Below are 20,633 nucleotides of genomic sequence, written 5' to 3'. Positions count from 1 at the left end.
TCAGAAGGTGAATCCTCAAGATCACAGAACATTTATTTTTGTCTACTAGCATCTGAGTCACAGTAGCTGTGATTTTTCTAGTCCAGTGAATTAAGTATATTGTTGGAAAACGATATGAATTTAAAGGAAAGTCTACAGAAGCATGGAAAAGTCTACATTTCCTGTGTTTCTCATTTTAAAATGACACTGTTTGAAAAGAGTTTGAGTACCTCTGGCAGAACAGGAGAAATGTTGGTAGAATGGAAATGACAGAGCATAATGGGGACAATGGGGAATGGGAAAAGAGCTCCTCTTCCATTGGCTAGGACAGACTTTCAAGACTTGCTAATTAGTCAAGAAAGATATTTTGAAGGAATGATTGGGTCTGAAGGCTTGTTTCTTTTTTTTTTTATAATTGTGATGTGAAGTACTGACATCTAATATCTATGCATCAAACCAGAATCTTAAGTTGTCAGAAATTCTCACTATCATTTTTTGTCCTGTTGATACTCCAAATCAAATCATCTTGATAATTTCAGTTTCTGATTAAGGACAAACAAAGGGACTTGGCTGCAAAGTATTGCTTTAATTTTGTGCCCAAGACAGTTTCAAATTTTAGTTGCGATGATAAGATAAACATAACAGTCACAGTTTAGGGCATCCTAGTTATATTACTTTCTTGTCCTGGGGAACATGTTAAAGGGGTTCTCCAACCTAGGAAAACTGCAGATAAAGGTCAGAGAAATAGAACAAAATCTCCAGAAATGGACTGTGTGTAGAATGTACTGGTATGAGAAGACTAATTACCCTTTGAGGACCTATAGTTATTTTTGGTTTAGGTCTGTAACAGGATGGGATTGACTTTTCATTGCAGCCTCTGTGGTGCTATGCTTTTGCATTTGTGGCTAGGAGGGTTGGTAACATGCCTGTTTCAGCTGTTACTGTACCTTGCTTGCACAGCATCAAGGCTGTTGCCCCACTGCCACTCGGATTCACCTCTCACTAATTCCCAGTCTTGATCAACAAGAAAAACTGTACAACTGACCAAGACGCTTGGTAATTCTTGTTTTTAGCAGCTTATCTCCTCATTTGTCCTATCCTGGTGATCTGATAATTGAGCAGAATAAATTGTTTACTCTAGAGGGAAGTGAAAATACTTAATTATCCTGAGGTTAATTAATATGTTACATTCCTGTCCTCATACTAATACTCTGTTGCTGAGGTGTTTCTGTTGTTTTGAAGAGGATTATTTGACTGACCTCAGCTGAGGGGGAAAGCTTTTTCTTTCAAATAACAGCTACAAGAAATACTGTTAAGTTGCAGAGGGGAACAGGACTTTTGCACCTAATAACAGATGAGGAAAGTTGCTGTTAGCAGGAAGTTCTTAGTTTATTTTCTCCACTTTTATGTTACTTTTCTTTCAAGAAGGTGAGTGTGATTCCTGTCCTTTTGTGCATTGCAACTGACAATATGTTGAGCTGGTAAGCTCAGAGATTGTCCTTAGCGATGCTTCTCTTGTTATGGCTGCAGGTGATGAAGAAGCTGGGAGTTCAGTCCCACAGAGTTCAGTAGCCTGATACATATTTAGCCTGATATGTATTTATCCACCATATGACAGGGTACATTTATACAGTGAACTTGTGCTTTGTGCACTTAATCTGCTTCCCTGTTCTGTTGCTTGCTGCTTTGGAAAGCCTCTAACATCTCTAAGAAGCAGAATTAGGTCAGAAGAGGAGTGCTTTGAACTTGGGATGCAATGTATAGAAATTTCTGTTGGTCTGTCAGGATTTCATTCTGCTGACTTGACCTGACTCCCAAGATGGTTTTGTTGCTTGTTTGTAAAAGGTGGGTATAAATTATAAATATGGTTATATTAATCCAGAGAATTAAAACTACCAGCCATGGTCCATATGCTACGGCTTTTTGTAATATTGCAAATATAGGATGTTGAAAATAAAGACTTAATTTGAAATGGAAATAGATATTATATAAGAAGGCTGCATACAGGAAGAGGGGAGGGAGCCAGATCTGATGCATGTGATAACAGATGTATCACCCATACTACATAATGTCTTAATGGCTTTAACCTGGCACTCTAGTGCAGCTGAAGGTTAAGTCTCTACACGAGGTAATCTCTAAATCTCGTAGTGGAATGCTCATTAAATGGCTGCATATTGGTTTGCATATCCTGTTGCATTCCTAAATTATGACTTCAGGTTACTAAAGATTACATATACATTTTTAATCTCAACTTGGATTTATGTACATGATGTTTTACATCATGTACATAACTGACATGCAAAACTGACAAACTGTGTCAGGCAGTCTTGTTTTATTTTACCTGGACATTCAGCTTTCCATTCATAAATGCAATGGCTAGCACTAAGGCTGCTGTAGATGGTAAAACATTAGTGCTCTTTATTTTTGGCCTGTGATGGACTTAAAACTTGGGGTTTTTAAGTTCTGATTCAAGCCCTCATCTCTGACTCCTCTTTCTGTTTTGTTTGTGGTGCTGAAAACTAGCAAGTTTCATTTGGCAGTGTAATTTCTTGCCTGTTGTTTCACTGTTGGAAACTTCTGTTGTGTGTTTGCATCAAGTCCAAGTTTCTTTGCTGGTCTTTGGGTTGCTCCACTTGTCTTTCATGCTGCTGTTTATGCCTAATACTTTTTGTTTTATATTCTACGCTGCTTTCTTACACACGTTCGGGTACTGATAGTCATTAACACTTGGTAGGTGCATCTCTTTAATTTGATGTATGCTTCTGTTTTCAAGTCCAGTGTATACTTAATAGTTAGAAAAGCAAAACTGGGAGCGATAAGTGTATAATTCCTTGAATTTATGTTGTGCTGTTTTCTCTCCTTGGTCTTCCTTCATATGTATAGAGTCTGTGATGGAGAGGAGAACCAGGGAAAAGGGCAGTGGCAGAAGGCACCATGAATGGGACTACCAGGCAGACTAACAACTGATTTGGGGGAGAATTCAAAGACCTTAGTATCATCAGAATCCTTCTCTAGATCATCAGTAATGGATTCTGAATAAAAGTGGTCTCAAAACCTTCTTCTTCAGGACTTACTATTGACTCTTTCCTTTCTGAAAAGTGATCTCCAAGCTTCTACCTCTTATTTTAGCAGATTTCAGTTAGTGAAAGGACAATTCTTCCAGTCCAATAATAACTTTTCTGTCTAGACTTTGGTGTGAAAACTTGTGAAAGTATTTTGCAAAATTTCTGTGTATTTGATTCCCTTTGTCCATGGGCTCTTTGATACCCTCATAGCCCTCCAGACAGTGAACAGAGGCCATGCTGATCTTTTCCCACCAGTCTCTTAATGCTCAGTGGTCATACTATTTGTTATATAGTCTGCTGTCTTACTGGGAGTGGACATTTGACTGAAATCACTATAAAGATCCCTTTTGCTTCCTATCTTTTTGTTATTTTTAAAAATGTTTGTTGATGCACCTTGGCCTGCCATTTAACATAATTTCACATTTGTGTTCCTTCAGAACTGAGGGATGAATGCCAGCTGGTCATGGTGTGCAGGCACATAACTGACACCTTCTGGATTCATCCACCTCATGTGGCTCCTCTGAGCTCTCTCCCCACAACAATCTCATGATTTCTTCTGCTATGGGCTTACCATGAATGCTCCTTCCACACCTTTTCTCCATGGGATCCTGCCACTTCTCTAACTGGCTTCCTGATTTTGAGTACTTTTCAGAACTTTTTCTATCAGCTTTTCCACTCTTTATAAAACATGCTCCAGGTGCTTTTTTAGCACTTAAAACTTCCTTTCTAGCTTGTCATATTTTGTGAGTTTTCCTCATTGATTTCAGTGATGTCTCAACATGTAATCACACATTTTTTAAATGAGTGAATATCTAAGCTAACAGAAGTGGAGAACCCAGTAAACTGTGGTGTGTCCAAAGTCTTAAAGTTCAAGTAAGCTTTCCTTAGCTACCAGCCATTGTGGTTAGTTTTGAACATCTTCTGGTATGATCTCTAAAAAACTAATCCAGCAATTAAGGACATTGCAACCAGATTGCAACAAGCAGATTCTTCTGGTTGTGATGTGTTTGATATAGATAAGCCAATGTTTCACAGATCCTCACAGTCCTTTGTTCAGAAGAGAGCATGACAAAGTATTGCCATTCTTGGTTGGGACCAAATAATGTTTAGGTGACCCAGAAGAGTTGTTGGGTGCTGCTCCCATCCCCCTATTTCATTTCTTCAAGATAAAGTGTATTTATGAAATGAGATGCTTACAGTGTTGCTTATTTCGGTTTCTCAAGGGTTGTATGAGCTATTCTGTCAAATCCTACTTCTGAAGGCAGAGCAAGAGTTGTTCTTTAGACAGCTGTTCAAAAATTTTCTTTTTAGAAAAAAATCTTCAAACTACTCTTTCATTTCAGCAGAGGGTTGAGGTTTAGCTTGCCCATGTTTCTCTGGAGACATAGTTGTGGTTTTTCATGCAAGGGAAATAGCTGGGATAAGTGCTAATGCTTTTCCTTCTTGTGAAGGGCTTTGTTCCTCTCTGGGAAATAGTACAGAGGTGACCAACAGCTTTTTGAAGCAGTCTTACCCTAGTCAAGTGGCTTTACCTTCTCTTTTAACATTCCTTTTCCAAGCTTCTGTAACTGTTTTCTCCAGTTATACAGACCATCATGGATTTTGCAGGTAGCCTGCTTGAAATTTGCTTATCATCTAGTAATAAAGAATATTTTAGCAAAATTTTATTCATCTGAGTGGGCAATATAGGTTACTTTTCAGCTGCTGAATTCCTTGCTGTGGGTTTTATTGGTTGGTTGAGTTAGGTGGGGTTGGTTGGCTTGTGTTGGTGTTTTGGGTTTTTTTGGGGTTTTTTGGGGTTTTTTTTGGTTTATTTTTTACATCTTGGATAATTGAGGGTAAATGCTAGATTGGCCTCTGTATTTAGCTGAGGAGACTGCTCGTGAAAATGTACATCCCAATAACGTAAGGTGATCACTGGGAAACCTGTACTTCTCAAAAGTGCTAGCAGTGCTCTTGGATTAGGATGAAAAATGTCTGCCTTCTGGCATTTTAATAGCTGTCAGGGAAGAGGAGGTTAAGTGTTTTTGTAGCTCGTGGGATATCTAGTTTTCAATGTTTAGATTAGTAAGATATAGAAATATTTGCATGTATCCAGTCAAGTAACTGTACAAATTAAAAAGAAACAGTATTGTACTTAAACTGAAATTGCATAATACTGCAGTTTTACAGTAAGAGTGTGTGCAAAGTCTCTATATGACCACATTACTACCATATAGGTCAAGATTAAAGACATGTTCTGAAAGAATAATAAATAGTATCCCTTATTCAAAAAGAAGGCACAATGGTTTTTTTAGACAAAATGGAGATAGACAGAAGGTTAGGGTAATTACCAAAAATAAGGCACTTATTAACTGAGAGTAATGCTGACTGCAAATGGGAGATGAATTATATGCTATGAATTTAGTAGGCACTTCACTCAAAACCATGTAGTAATTTTCTGTTTTCAGAAATGTTCTTTCGGTTGACACTCTAACCTTTTATACATCATATGCTATTTTCACTAAAAGAGCTGTCAGATGAAATGAGATTTTTTCCACCTAAACCTGACTCATCAATCAGAAAATCTGTAAGAGAGCACAAGGTAGAAGAAAACCTATGAAAACATTTACTCTTGGGACAAATTATTCCCCAGTCTTGTTGGAATAGCTGATAGAAATCAAAGCAAAAAAACTGTCTGAGGAGAAACTCAACATGAGCCGTGCGCTCACAGCTGAGAAAGCCAACTGTGTCCTGGGCTTCCTCGGAAGCAGAGTAGGCAGCAGGGTGAGGAGGTGATTCTGCCTGTTCTCCTTGTGGGACCCTACCTGCAGTGCTGCATCCAGTCCGGGAGCCCACAGCTTCAAAATGGACGTGATCCTGTTGAAACCGGTCCAGAGGAGGCCACAGAGATGCTCAGGGGGCTGGAGCTCCTCTCTTGCAAGGAGTCTGAGAGGATTGAGGTTGTTCAGCTTGGAAAAGGCTCTGGAGAGACCTCATAGCACCTTCCAGTACCTGAAGAGGCAGCAAGAGTCTGGAGAGGCACTTTGTACAAGGGCATGTAGTGACCAGACAAGGGAGAATGGCTTTGAACTGAAAAAAGGCAGGTTTAGATCAGGTTTAAACTGAAAAAGGGTAGGTTTACATTAGGTATGAGAAAGAAATTCTTCAGTGTGAAGGTGGTGAGGCACTGAAACAGGTTGCCTAGAAAAGCTGTGGATGCCCCATCACTGGAAGTGTTCAAAGCCTGTCTGGATGGGGCTCTGAGCAACCTCTTGTAGTTTAGGTGGTCCCTGCCCATGGCAGGGGGCTTGGAACGAGATGATCTCTAAGGTCCCTTCCAACCCAAACCATTCTGCAGTTCTGTGAAAACAGAGCACTAGAGCAGTTTGTTCAACTCTTCAAACCCAAGTCACTTGAAATAACTGTAGAAACAACTGCCTGGACAACATTCCAGTTAGTTTTGTTTTATTACTGAACAGTAGCCTCTTGCATTTTTTTTCATTCCTGCAGCAGTGCTGTGATCCAGAAGTGTTGTTGTTTTGGTTTGGTTTGGTTTGGTTTGGTTTGGTTTTTTTTATATAGTCATACATCTGGAATGAAACTTCTAAACATTTAGTTATTGGAAAAGAGACATCTGCATGAAATCTATGGTAAAGGTAGGAAGGGAAACTAGGAGATTTAAGTCCACAGCTGCATTCCTGGATCTACATGATCCAGATATAATTTTTTCAGTACAGTAGAAATACCTTGTTTGCATTACCATGTACCATACTGTGGTCAGAGTCTTTTTTTTAAGAGTATGGACAGACTTTAAAATTATTATACTTAAATATACTGAGACATTAGAGTATGTTACAAAAACTTCTGATAGATGATTTAGGATTGTAAATCATAAACAGAATATTGTTTTAATGTCTGGATGTGTAGGATTTACAGGCTTAATAATAAAGATGAGATAAGCAGTAGATTCTCTACTTCATTTTTAAAAGAAGTTTGCACAACTTGATCCTAATTCATCTTGTAGCTTACAGAAAGTATTTTGGTAGTTATTCTTTTATATTGATCTGGTGTGGTTTCATTGGTGAGTGATGAGATCTGCTGCTTCCTGTACCCATTTAAAAAATGGTTGTGAGAGCTCATTCTGAACAAAACTGTTGTCACACAATACATGCAGCTGCAGCAGTGGAAGGACAATAATGTTGAGATATCATCACAGTTGAGTGATGTGACAGTAAAAGTTTATTTTTGAGATGTTCTGGTCTTACATTTTAACCATACATTTTGTCTTTTGCTTTGAGTAGATCAAAGCTGTGAGACAGCTGTGATATGGAAGGTTGGCCACCCCAAATTCATGTGGTGCTGTATCTAAGTTAAAGTACTCTTATTCACAGCATGACAAAAGCCTAAGTTGAAGACAAGTGTCATTTATTTAATTAATGAAGAGCTGTCCTGTCGAGAGATGGAGTATATTTCTTGAGTGAACAGGATTTCACTTCTTGAGTGAACTATTTTGTTCCTGTAAATCTTTTTTCCTGCTTCAGTATGTAGGAAAATTATTGTCTATGTGCTTCACTTTGTTCTTTTTTTCTTGCCTTCCTCTCCATCAAATTTGTAGCACACTGAATCTCTTGCAGCAGGGACTGTGGCAGTTGCTACAAGGATTAAGGAGAGCTCTCCTTTCTGAAATATGAATGTGTTCTAGAGGTGTGATTTGGTTCCCAGCTGCACTGGTGATGGGCAGCACCTGCAGAGGCAGGGCAGTGGGCAGAGTACAACTGTGTCTGCAGCAGCAATGTTCACCCTGCTCCCTGGTCACCCTTGCTCATGTGCTGTCATCCCCTTGTTTAGCTAACCATGAGGACTTTGCTTGTTGTATGTGACTCCCTCTGGAGCATGACTTCTTTCTTAGGATTGCTTAAAATGGTATAAAACAAACCTGATGTTACAGGGATCTGGGCACAAGGGAATGTGTCCTCTGCCTTCCACTTTGGATTTCTGTGTCTGACCTCAGTGGCAGCTTTCGGCCATTGCCAAAAGATTTCAATTCAAAAGATGATGGAAATGCTTTGGAACCTCAATCCTGAAAGGTCCACAGTGTCAGTTATGTCATTGAAGTGATTATGAGCAGATTGGCCTCTGCTGATCTAACCAGTTTTTCTGATCATTTCTGTATTGCAGTCTGTAGAGTATTTACATTAAAAAGAGAATCAAAAGAATAATATATTCTTTATAAACAATTGGATGGATTCTTGGTCTGAAAAGAAGTAAACAAGCCAAATAGCCTTACAGTGTTATATCAGTGATAAAGTGTTCACAGTAGAGTATTTTATTTTTTTTTGTTATTTTATTATTCTTTTTTTTATTACCTTAGCTGTAAAATTATTGCCCCTTCCTGAGCAGGAGAGGAACAGCATCATAGCTTGTACATTTTTTTTTGTTTTGTTTATTTGTTTCTAATGTGTATGACTGAATTAAGCCTTAAATAGATTGGAAGAGGAAAGAAGACATATCATCTTGTCAGGAAAAAAGCCCCAGAAAATTGAAGAATAATTCAGGCATAAGAATGAAGACATTCCAAGATCAAAATCTCCTATTTCCTTTTAAAACCAGTGTTGCTTTTATACACAGGTTTTTATCACACATTGGCACACATATTGAGGGGCTTCACTGATGTCATTTGCAGAGGATGGTCAAAGAGGAAGAACTGCTTTAAAACATTTACTCAGGTGGACTCTGAAGCCCTATTGAGGCTTATTGGTAATGACCAGTGGGGCAATAGGGATAGAAATCTGACCTGTGCTGAGTGAATCACATCTAAGAGCATGAAATTAAATTAGCTTTATGCTAAAGTGATGTGTACTTTTTCTTTTCTCTCCATTTTTTTTTTTCTTAATTCCTAAGTAGCACCTCTGTCAGCACAAATGTAGTGTTAGCTCAAGAGATGAGTAGAATGCATTGGCAGGGGGTTTCTCATGGATTTCCCCTGGCAATGCTAGGAAGGCTTCTGAGTTAAGGGTGTAATACATTTGGGTCAGCTCTTCTGGCTTCTCTGGAAACTTAACCAGTGTTTACAATGTATGCATGTAAAATGCCCTTCCTGCATGATCATAGGAGAGGAAACTTTGTTCAAACGTCCGTCTAGAAGTACTGGAGGAGATTATCTGGCAAACTGGGAAACTGGACACCGAAGTACAATTTCTAACTGGCCAAAGGACTGAAAAACCACCAGAGAGAATTGTGTAGTAGCTGTTTGGGGGTTGTTGGTATGGTTTTTGACAGGTGGTGTTAGAAGGGGAACAAGCTGAATATGGCATCTTATTGGTCTTACTTGTCAAAATTAATTTGTATTTACACAAATTGCTGTCTGTTACAATTTAAAGAAAGTCCAAGAATTTATAAACTCTGTGAATACTGCAGTAAGATTCAGACTTGACTGATTTTGCTGATTTTCTTCATGGCCAGGTACTGTTACTAGCTAGTTGTTACGGTTTTTTCAATTAAAATTTGTTAAGGCATCTTTTGAAATCTGGTGATACAGCTGTAGTGATTTTTTTCTCTTACTGTTCATTAGAACAAGCATCACGTCTAATTAAATTAGATATCTAATGGATGTAGAAATAGTTTTGTTTTTCTTCTCAAATGTGTGTATTATTAAAAATGTGAAGCTGTTAAAAAATGAGTATTTAAAATTATTAAATGTAAGTGCTATGCATCTCGATGCCAAACAGAAGACAGTGGGATATCTCTAAACTAGTATTGCATTCATATGCTGTGATAGTTTGGACTGTAGATTTTTTTAAGAGATAAGAGGATAATGCTTTGAAAGATTTCTGGTGGTGAAGAAAATAAGGCAATCTTTGGCAACTGCTTGCAGTAAAAAAAACTTCAGTTGTGTTTTCTTAATCTAAATGTGTATTTTTTATCTTCTAGAATGAAGACTTTGCACTTTATTTTGCTGTATATATGTGTGGTTCTATATACATGGGTATTCACACAGCGTGTGATTATTTTATTCTAAATTTGACATTAGTAAGACCAATAGACCCCAAGACATTATTTCCAGATAAGGTCATTGGAACCATAAACAGGGAGCATGGAAGATTGCACATAGGTGCTTTTACAGAAATACAGCAAATGGGGCCTTAATGGAGAGAGGGGATACCTAACAAAAGAGAGCAAATGTACTCCCACAGGTTGTCAGAGGGACCTGCCGTTCTCAGTGGACTGGAGGGTTTAGCAAGTTATGTTAAACATGATTCCTTGTCTTACTCTGACTGTCCCTATCTCCATGCTCCATTTTCTAGTGTATCACATAGAATGAGATACCAGGCTACATAATAAGCAGTGGATAGGTTTCCAGCTGATATAATTGTGTTGTAGCATTGCTCTGCTTGCCTCTTTTTGTGAGGTTTTGTTATTCTAGTACCAATCGTCTAAGCTGCTTTGAAAGAAGTACTTCTGTTGTTTGTAAAACCAGTGAGTTTGTAATGTTTGGAGGGCTTTGAAAGTGTATAGTAGAGAGGAAAAAGGATGCCCTGTAGCATTTAATGTGACTTGGTGAGCAGCCTGTGAATTAAGACTTGAAAAGAAATCAATTTAGAATGACCACCAAGTCATGGAAAAAATAAATCATGCCTCAAGGTTTAAACTTTTGGTGCATGTTTTACCCAGCTGTGCACTCCAGTCAACATTCACAAGTTTATCTTCTAATGTAGCAGAAAAATTCTGTAGTGAAAAACCAAAGTATATTGCTCTGGTATGCTCAACATTTTTGAGATGACAGCAGTTGCATTAGCTGTTTGTTTTTGGAAATACTTCAACTACACTGGCAAGCCAAGGTATTTTTGGCTCTTTTGGAGGTACTCCTCCCTCAGTGACTGCCGCACAGAAGTCACAGTGCTTCTTTCTGGCTTCTTCATGGAAGAGAGAAATCAAGGTATCGAGTAAGCCAAATGTTTACATATTACACAGAGCTCTGTTCAAGTGGAGGTTCCTAGACATAGACACTGTCCAGATCTTGATACACTGCAGCACTCCATGTACATGCATTCATTTTTCATGCTTTGTGTTGTAAATTGCTGCTTTGCTATGAGGGTTTTTGACTACAGAAGTTAATGGCTTATAAGAGATGTATGTAATTTCTAACACAGTAAAGTAGGTTTTATTTGTGATTAAATTTTTTTGAAAACTAAAGTTGTTGTAGTCCATAGATGATCAGTATTTAATTCTTTGAAGATTCAGGGGTAATTTGTGGATCCTGCAATACTTCTTTTAAAGTATTAGTGTTCAATGCTTAAAAGCTATTCCTCACTTCAGTTCTGTATAATAGAAGTGTATCAGAAATTCAGTAACTTATCTTTAACCTATCTATCTGACTTCAGTGTTTGACCAGTCAGTTGTTCAGTTTAGTGTAAATAAAAATTAATTTAAAACCAAACAAATTCAGTCAAAGTGAAACACTTGTTGCTACTAATTTGTTCAAGTAAGTTTGTATGGTTTTCGTAATACTTGTATCATATGGAGTAGTCTAAAACATTCCAGAAGGATAAATCATAATATCAGAGCAAATAGGCCTTACAGAAAATTTAAAATTCTGTTTACTCAGAATTTCTCAGAAATGGAAACAAATTTCCTAGATCTGAACACAGGGATTAATTATATAGTGATCTTTTTTTGGTTCTGAATTTACAGGGATTTTTTAGTTTTTTGTCAATTATTTTTGCAGGCTGATCCGAAAGAGTTGATTCAGATGGTCACAAAGCATGTTACTCAGTATGCCCATGCAGACTGGCCTGAAGAAATCACCACTTTGGTAAATCAGCTGCATTACTACAATGAACGACTGCTGGACTTCACTCAAGCTCGGACTCTGCAAGGACTTGGCAAAGGAGTGGATGTGCAGAGGTTTACAGCAGATGCACAGTACAAGAGAGAAACAATACTAGGATTGGCAGAGTAAGTAATACCTATTAGGTTTGTTTTCTCCATTTTAGACTGGAATAACTTTAAGCTTTAAATTAGGAGAGTAAATTGAAAGTAGTCCTGACCTTTAGAGAGATAATTTACTTGCTTTAGAGATTTACACTGTAATGCTGCTACAACTGGAGCTTCTTCTATGTAACTGCTCTACTTAAATGAAATGTTGCTCAAATAAATGGATCTATAATTGAATCTATACCTCTTCATTTACTAACTGCTAATTTTGAATCTATAACTCTTCATTTACTAACTGCTAATATTAAAGTTAATCAGGGATTAATGAAAGCAGAGCATAGGTGAAGATTTGGTCTCTGCCTTTCATCTCCTGTAAACCTGCCCTAGTAATCAATTAGAGTATGCCCATGCATCAAAGTTTGGAATGAACTATAGCTAAAAAAAAAAATAAGGTGTTAAACTGTATTTTATCCTTAATAGTTTAGTTAGAGCTGCTGCATACCTATATTTTTTCCCTGTAGTAATTTGGAAGTACTTTACCACATATGTTATGATATTTAGCATGCTTTTATCTCACCTTTCAGAAATCCAGAATAGAAAAAATTAGAAAGATAAAGGATAGTACTTTTCATTTTAAAAATACCTTTAATTAATATCTGCATGCAGGTACTTCAAGCTGTGAACAAGCCATAAATGTGTTTTAGGGACAGTCATAACTGCATAGTTGACAGACTGTGAGAGGAAGAATTCTCTGCAATAAGAAGCTTTAAATATAATCTTAGATTTTCAGCTGATGTCTGCATAAAGCTTTTGAAGAACATATGTAAATATTTTCAGTTTTCCTGTGTGTAACTACTCAGCTACAATTCCAATGGAAATTTGCTACTAAACTGAATTTATATACTGAATATGAGTAGTTGTATAAGGTGAGGTTTTGAACATTAAGCTACTTTACGTCTGTGAAATCTGTACCTGTACAGATTTTTTCACTGCATTCATAAAAATAGCTTGCAATAATCTTTTAATGTTTCCATTAGAATTACCTGCTTTGTATATGTTGTTATTAAGCACATATGACTAGTGTGTCACTAGGTTACATTTTGATGACTACCTACAGCAATTTCAATACAAGTAGTCTTCTGTTATTACAGATACTTACTTTGATTGCAGCAGGGTTACTTCATTGTCACCCAAGAGTTCACAGGTACTGTCTCTTGTAAAATAAAATAAATACAAAGAGAAAGTTCCTTACAGTAAGTAGAGGTAAAAACACAATATGAAAGGATTAGAAGAAGTAAGGCTTCTTAGTATATGAATGAGAGTGGCACTTCCATATTGGGCAGTTACAAAGATCCAGTTAATTACTTGTTCAGTTTGCAGTTTCCTTGCTTTAATCTTCTCAGTGGAGTCTTAATCTGCATTTTCTAATGGAAAAGATTCACAAATTCACTGTAATTATGTAGCATATTTGTTCTTATTTTTAAATTAAGCATCTCATGTTTTTTAATCTTTTATGAAGTGCTGTTTAAAGGACCAACACCTGGAAGAGATTGCATCATTTTTATAAAACAGCTTTGTACTAGAAGGAGCAATTTGCTAAAGCTACCTAACCAGTAGTTGTCTGCTTTATCTTCTGTGTTCAGTGTATATCTTTGGAGACTGTTGTTTATTGGGCTTGCAGTCTGGGTGAAACAACACCAAAATAGATCCAAAGTGTGCCTGTGCTGGAGCCTTCAGTGAGGATTCTTTTAGCAGTCCTTGGGCTCACACCGGCAGGCAGTCAGGGCTGGGCATGAAAAAGAGTGTGTAAAATAAAGTTAAAAGATTCTTTGCAAGGTAATGGACCTTTTTTTCAGCTTTTCAATGTGCAACAGCTGCTCATTTTTGTTGTTACCTTGACAATGAATACATTGCTTGTACTGTTCTTCATTTATATGCTATCATTTCCTTAAACCACCACTGCCTTAGGCTGCTGCTGCATGCCACTCTTTGGCAGGAAGGAGGACTGTGGTATAGCTGATATAGTTCCAGGAGGAATGGATCCCACTAGTTGTTGGAGCCACTCCTGATTTGTATGATTGACTGGATTATTTTGCAGCTAAAGCATTCATACCATCTTCCTCTTTCACTGAATCACAGAATGGCTGAGATTGGAAGGCGTCTCTGGAGGTCATCTTGCCCAGCCCCCCTCCTCAACCAGAACCACCTCAAGTATTCATTCACTTTAAATACATTATAAAGAATGTATTCATGACAGGCCTATTAGGAACTTTTTACACACAGATTGGGTCTTTTCTCTTCAGGATAATTCCAAGAAAAACATTATCTGCTGAAACCCAATTAAAAAGAAACCAAAACCCAAAAATCCCAGCATTAGACTTAATTCTATGCCAGCCTAGAAACAAGAACCATTCATCTCTATTTGAACCTTCCTGTATGGATTACTAAAGATTAGTAAGAAGTTAATTTTAGGCTTTCGTATTTTACCATATTCTCCATCTATTTTTTCATCAAAGGGATTAGGTGCTAACAGAAAAGCAGTTTTTAATATTTTAGGACAGAGTGAGCTGGACATCTCCACACCTTTTAGTCTACAAATACTAGGAGTGTTTCTGTCTGTGAACTACTAGGAAGAACTTTGAGGATTTATATACCAGTTGTGCTTAAAAACCATAGATGTTGCAGCTAAATCAAATAAATGCTCACTGTGAGAAGTTACATCCTTCATCACTTTGTAATTGAAATTAAAACTGAGATTTTTGCTTTAGCACAGGGTTGAATAGAAGTTGCCATTGAGAACCAGTGTTTGTGGAGTAGATTCCTGTCTTTAAAATATTTCTGTAGGTTTTTTTTTTTTTTTTCTATTTTTTCCCAAATGGAGCACCAAGTATAAGTGAATGCAGGAGGACACACTAACATATTTTTATTTAAAATTTTTTCTATGTTCTTGTTTTATAAAAAAAAAAAAAAAAGAGAAATAATGAGTTTTCTAACATAAGGATTTATTTTCATGGTATGTCTCATAGGGCTTAACGTAACTTTTCCTTGTTTTCTCTCATATCTCTCCTCTACCAGGACACTTGAAGAAAATGTCTATAAAATTGCTATTTCTTTGGCTCAGCGATACAGTGTTCCACTTTGGGAAGTTTACATGACCCATCTGGAATTTTTATTCACTGACAGTGGGTAAGTTGTGTCCTCTGCAAATGCACATACAATTCTGTTACACTGAAATAAATGCTAATGTATGGCAGAATTTAATTATTTTGGGAGCGGAGTTTGGACTGTTCATTTGTCTTGTATTGGGATAGTTTGGGGAAATTTTTTCTTTTCCACATAATGCTTCTGCAACCATCTGTGAAAACTGGTGTTGCAGGCAAGGTTAAAAGGTCCGTATGTATCTTATTATTCTTCAGAGTATTCCAAGACTTTTGCTTCAGTGTTCAAGTTTCCACAACTTTGAATGTTTAGTTCTCTCTTTCAGTAGCAACTTATCCTGTAGTTGCTCTTTCAGTTCCTGTAATATATCTTGAAACCTCATAATTTCTCTGTCTTTTAGTGTTTTACTCTTTATTTACCTCTATTCTACATAACAGAGGAAATAAATAAATTGGAGCTCCCTATTCACATTATGTATGTTCACCTCAGTTTCATTTTTTATAGAAACACGCTTTTTCTTTTAACAATGGTTTACTGAGGCTGTTCAAGCCTATAAAGATTACGGCAGAACAAACCTGGCACTGGTGTGGCATAAGGGGAGGGGTGCTTATAGTCTCTACTCCAAAGTGGCTTCAGGGCCTTTGTTTTTTAATTAATTTACTTATTTTAACCTCTTACATCATGTCAGGCAGTTTTTTGCCTACTGACTGAAAGAGGAATAAACCCATTTATGGAGGACCGAGCTACTTGCCTGAATAGCACGTGCAGATGACAGTGATTTAGAACTCCCTGTGTAATGCAGCAGCTCTTATCTACTGTTCTGACAGACATGATCAAATTAATTTGGTTTGTTTCAAGTGTTAAATTCTTGAAACACCTTTAACTTGCAGCAGAGATTAATTAAAAAGCATTAAAACATTTTATAAAACATGAGGGATAAAAAACAAAACCTGGTGAATTGTCTGGAGAAGATGAAATAATGTTCTGATATTTTCTTCACTTCCTCCAGAAAACAGAGAAGTCATACCCTCTAAATTTTGATGCTGCTGAATTATTTACTGCTTTAAACAAAACAGACAGGATATAAACATGGCAACACTGAAGTGAATGTGAAAGAGCCAGCTGCCTTCTCTGGGACTAAAATATTACCTAAGATGTTTTGAAACAGTTTTCAATCGTTTTCTTTGTTCTTGTCCTCCTTGAGTTAGTAGTCAGAGAATTCTGAAGTCACAGAAGTACAGAGTAACCATATTTTCCCTAGTGAAATTCAGAAAAGTCTTAAAAGTTGATGTATAATAGCATAATATGCTGCTGAGCTGTTTTTGTTGTATCATAATCTCTTTTTGAAATTGATTGACAGCAAATGACCATTACAGTATATTTGAGTCTTGGAATTATGGTATTAATAATACATGTTTCATTATGCATTCGTTCTGAACTGAAATGAAGTTTATTCTAAGACTTAATCTCTTTCAGCAAATATGCAGTATTTCTATAAGCCACTTTGCATAGGGAGAAGCTCAGAAGAGCTTTACAGTTTGTATTAACATAGTTTATATTAACTATTTCTTTGATTACTTGATGACAAAGAGTTACTACTTTTTTGTAGAATATGATTCTGGAAATTGTTCAGAATGACATTTTATAAAAATCAAGTGGAAATTTAGTTACTTCTTTTGAGGAATCTGATGACATTTGATTATCAAAACTCTGTACAATGCAGTTTATGATTTGAGCAACACAAAATTTTGTTTGTCTGTCACAGAATCTCTTGTTCTAGAGTCTTTCTGAACAACATCATAAACTCTTCCTACCCACAATCACTCCTGCCCTGAAAACACCCTCCAAACATCTGCCAATCCTGTTCATATGATTTAATGCTCAACTAGCTTTTAGTTTGAACTTTGGATATGAACACAAAAATATAGTCCTATCACAGTCTTGATGTGAAGTCTCGATACTTCAGGTCCAAGTGTCTGCTTTCCCTCATATGAAGAGTAAATAGTACTTTATTTTCTATTAATATTGTACTTGTTTTCATTAATATTGTAGAAAAACTAACAAATAAGAAGAATCTATAGAATTAAAAGAATGCTTGCAATGTTAATTATCTTGGAGTAGGCGTAGATGTAAAAATAACTCAAAAATATCTTATTCTCCCTAAAAAATCAGTTAATTTTTAAACTGAGAAGGTTGTGTTTGTGGTATTTGCTGTAACAAAATCATCTTTAAGAATGAAATGGAGACATTTTGCTTGGATATTAAAGAGAAACACTAACTTACAGCCTATATAAAGGGAGAGAAATTATGAAATTCCAATTTAATCAGTTTTAAAGGTAGAGGAAAATCAAATGGTATCAGAAGACCTCAGATTTCCAAATGAAATGTACTGTCTTATGTGCCATATGCTTGGACTCTGGGGCGGCTCTAGGTGGGAATCATCTGTAGGTTACTTCTTTCCTCAGATTTAGGTAAAACTTTGAGTTGAGAAAGATATAAACTTAAGGAGATATGCACCCATTTTTCTCCCAGCTGAGGCAAAAAGGAGTGATTATCTTTTGTGTAGTCAGCTGGAGGTGTCTGAATTCATGCTGTGAAAGAGCTCATGTATTCTTTTGAAAAGATTCAGGAAAGAATTTCTTGAAGCAGTGACATTGGGTGAGGTCAACCTAAGGCTTTACCGGTATTTCCATAAACTTCTGTGGATGACAGTTTGAGAAGCAACTTGGTAAACTGTCAAAGTCTTAGTAAACTGTCCTAACATGAATAATAGTTGCCAAATAGATTAATTGCTGGCAAGAGCCAATTTTCAGTGATAATATCTCTCCAGGTGTGCACAGGTACTTATCAGCTACTGGCAGTAGAATATAATGGATTGGGAAAGTTTCTAACCGGGCAATAGGATCCTCAGGCATCATTCAGCCACAAGTGGTTGTTTGGTTTTTTAAATAAAATCTTCCTTTACACATATCCTGGTTGTATTTTTCCTTTTATTTATAGCTGTACTCACAGATGTGAAATCCTGCTTTGAATTCCATTTCAGTATTCGTAAGCCTTAATCTGCATGTCCAAGCTAACAGGTAACAGGATCAGGAAATACAACAGTTGCTTAGTTTCTGTTTATAGTGTGTACAATTATCTAAATGTTTGTGAGTGAGAGCCTAAAAAGAGGATTGTCCTGTCTCCCAAGTGTACAGCTCTGAGAGTCTTTCATGGCACATCCAGGCCTTTAAGTAAAAGTTGTTTTTAAACACAGGTTATCAACACTGGAAATAGAAGAAAGAGCACAAAGTCTTGGTCTGTTTGAGACTTTGAAAACCAGTCCTGAAACCTTCCATGAACACATGGCTAAATATGTTTACCCAAGTATTGAAGGCCAAGATCACCAGCGGTTGCTTTACTATTTTACACTCCTGGAGAACTGTGGCTGCTCAGAAGTGGTGAGCCATACTCTTAAACCTGAAACTCACATCCGCCTCCTGAAAAAATTCAAAGCAGTTGCACCAGGTAGGAGAGTACCCGTTTGTTTTCTTCATCTCTGTAGTTATTATTTTGTAATGTAAGTATTGGCATGATCATGCTTAGCTCGTTTATGTTTTCCAGGTAATTGGTTTTTTTCTTTGAGCAAAGGAGATAAATACAATTAATATAGCCATAAGTTCCTTCTTTTTGTTTTACTGGAAATTGATTTGATCACAGCAAGGAAAAATAGTTAAGAACAGTTTTCAGTTAGTGATTCAAATTAAAATTATTGGTGATATTTCATAGTGAAATTTTAAATAAAAAATATCAAGTTCCTAGAGTATAATTTTTAACACTAGAGGTTTAACATGAGAGTTCTCAAATGACTTAAGAAAGTTTACTTTTCAAGAGTCTGAATTACAGAATATATTTGGGACTTTATGCATTTTGTGTTTGTCTGAAAGAGGTTAATTTTTTGTTTTGTTTTATCTTTAATGTTACCTTTTGCTTTCCCAAAATTACAGCATTGTTTGTAGCTGTACATTTTCAGACAATTACTGTAAAATACACTGCTACTATGGACTGAATTTAATTATACAACTCCAAATCCAGTTTCAGAATGAAAATTGCACACTGTGTAGCATTATCTCCTGTGAGGATGAATTAATTGATCAATATTGAAACCTAATGTGTATTGGACACTAACTGTGCTGCAGAGTTTGAAGAGATAGTGCACATGAATTCATGTATTGCAGGAAGAAAAAAGTCAATATGTTTTTTTGGAGAGGAGGGATAACCTTCAGTTCTTATCGATGTTAATCAACACTCAAGTTGTGTGTTGCTTGCCCAAGAAAATTCTGCCGAGAAATTATTGTTTACCTTCAAAGCTATTAAAAAAAACCCCAACAAATAAAACACCAAAAAAAACCCCCGAAAAAACAAAAAAACACACAGAAAAAAAAAAACCCACCAGAAACAAACAAGCAAAAAACCCCAACCTAACCAAACAAACAAAAAAACTAAAACTTCCTAGGACCATATGCCAGACATAAAATTAAATCTTTGCATTACATCCTTAATCAAAATTTTCAGTGTTCAGCACGGTTTAGAGATAGGAGTCAAGTTAAAACAGCTAAGTGTTTACAGAGGTTGCAGCCACAAAGTCGATGAGGAAGAGCATGGCAATAGAAGTCAGTTATCTTAGAAATTAGATGCAAAGAAAATGAAATAGTATCATTGCTAGAAATACTTCTGTTGTTGGTAAATTAATTTGCAAGGATGTTATTCCTCTAGAAAGCAAAGACTCTTGATTATATAAATACTGATGTAAAATGGATCTACATGTCCTATCTCTAGCTGGCCTTATTTAGTTTACTTGTAGTTAGTGCCTTGCAATTTTTGCTGAGTGGTAAGTACCAGTTGTTACATGATCAGAATACTTATTTTAAATCAATGAAGACTTATGCCTTGACTTGCATGAGGTTTTCTAGGATTTACATTTGAGTTCTAGCACAATTCTATATACTATATATATGTTACTACTTCTTTGAGTATCTGCTTTTTTCAGGTTGTGTCATAGACTCACAGAATGATTGGGGTTGGGAGGGACCTTGGGGATCAACCAGTTCCAAATCCCCTGCCATGGGCAGGGACACCTTCCACAAGACCAGGTTGCTCAGAGCCCCATCCCATCTGGCCTTGAACAATTCAAGGGATGGGGCATCCATGGCTTCTCTGGGCAGCCTGTTCCAGTGACTCACCACCCTCACAGTGAAGGATTTTTTCCATAAATCTGATCTAACCCTATGTCTTTCAGTTTGAACCCATTTGCCCTTGTTGGATTGATATATAATGTTAAAATATGTTCCATGGATTGAGAAATTTGCCATGTACTAGGGCATCATAAAATCTAAGTCTTTCAGTGTATATGTTTGTGAAAGGGGATGGGCTAGAGTCTTTTTTGTTCTGCAGATGCTAGTGTATTAATTGTTGTACATGTAATTGTGAAGTGTGAGTAGATTTAATTATTAATAACTTCTACCTCTTTCTCCT

At 36.6% G+C, this 20,633-nt stretch overlaps 1 protein-coding gene across 1 annotated transcript in view; it reads left to right on the top strand.

Moving 5' to 3' along the window:
• NBAS (NBAS subunit of NRZ tethering complex) overlaps positions 1–20,633 on the top strand; it is a 161,479-nt gene that overhangs the window by 82,617 nt on the left and 58,229 nt on the right. The window contains exons 41-43 of the mRNA XM_033055335.1: positions 11,752–11,981; positions 15,036–15,146; positions 18,376–18,626. Coding sequence (XP_032911226.1) covers positions 11,752–11,981; positions 15,036–15,146; positions 18,376–18,626 — 592 coding nt within the window. The remainder of the gene's footprint in view (positions 1–11,751; positions 11,982–15,035; positions 15,147–18,375; positions 18,627–20,633) is intronic.

The sequence above is a fragment of the Catharus ustulatus genome, chromosome 3 (assembly GCF_009819885.2).
Source record: "Catharus ustulatus isolate bCatUst1 chromosome 3, bCatUst1.pri.v2, whole genome shotgun sequence".
Classification (NCBI taxonomy): domain Eukaryota; kingdom Metazoa; phylum Chordata; class Aves; order Passeriformes; family Turdidae; genus Catharus; species Catharus ustulatus.
Note: the sequence above shows the minus strand (reverse complement) of the source record. Positions and strands in the feature narration are given on the sequence as shown.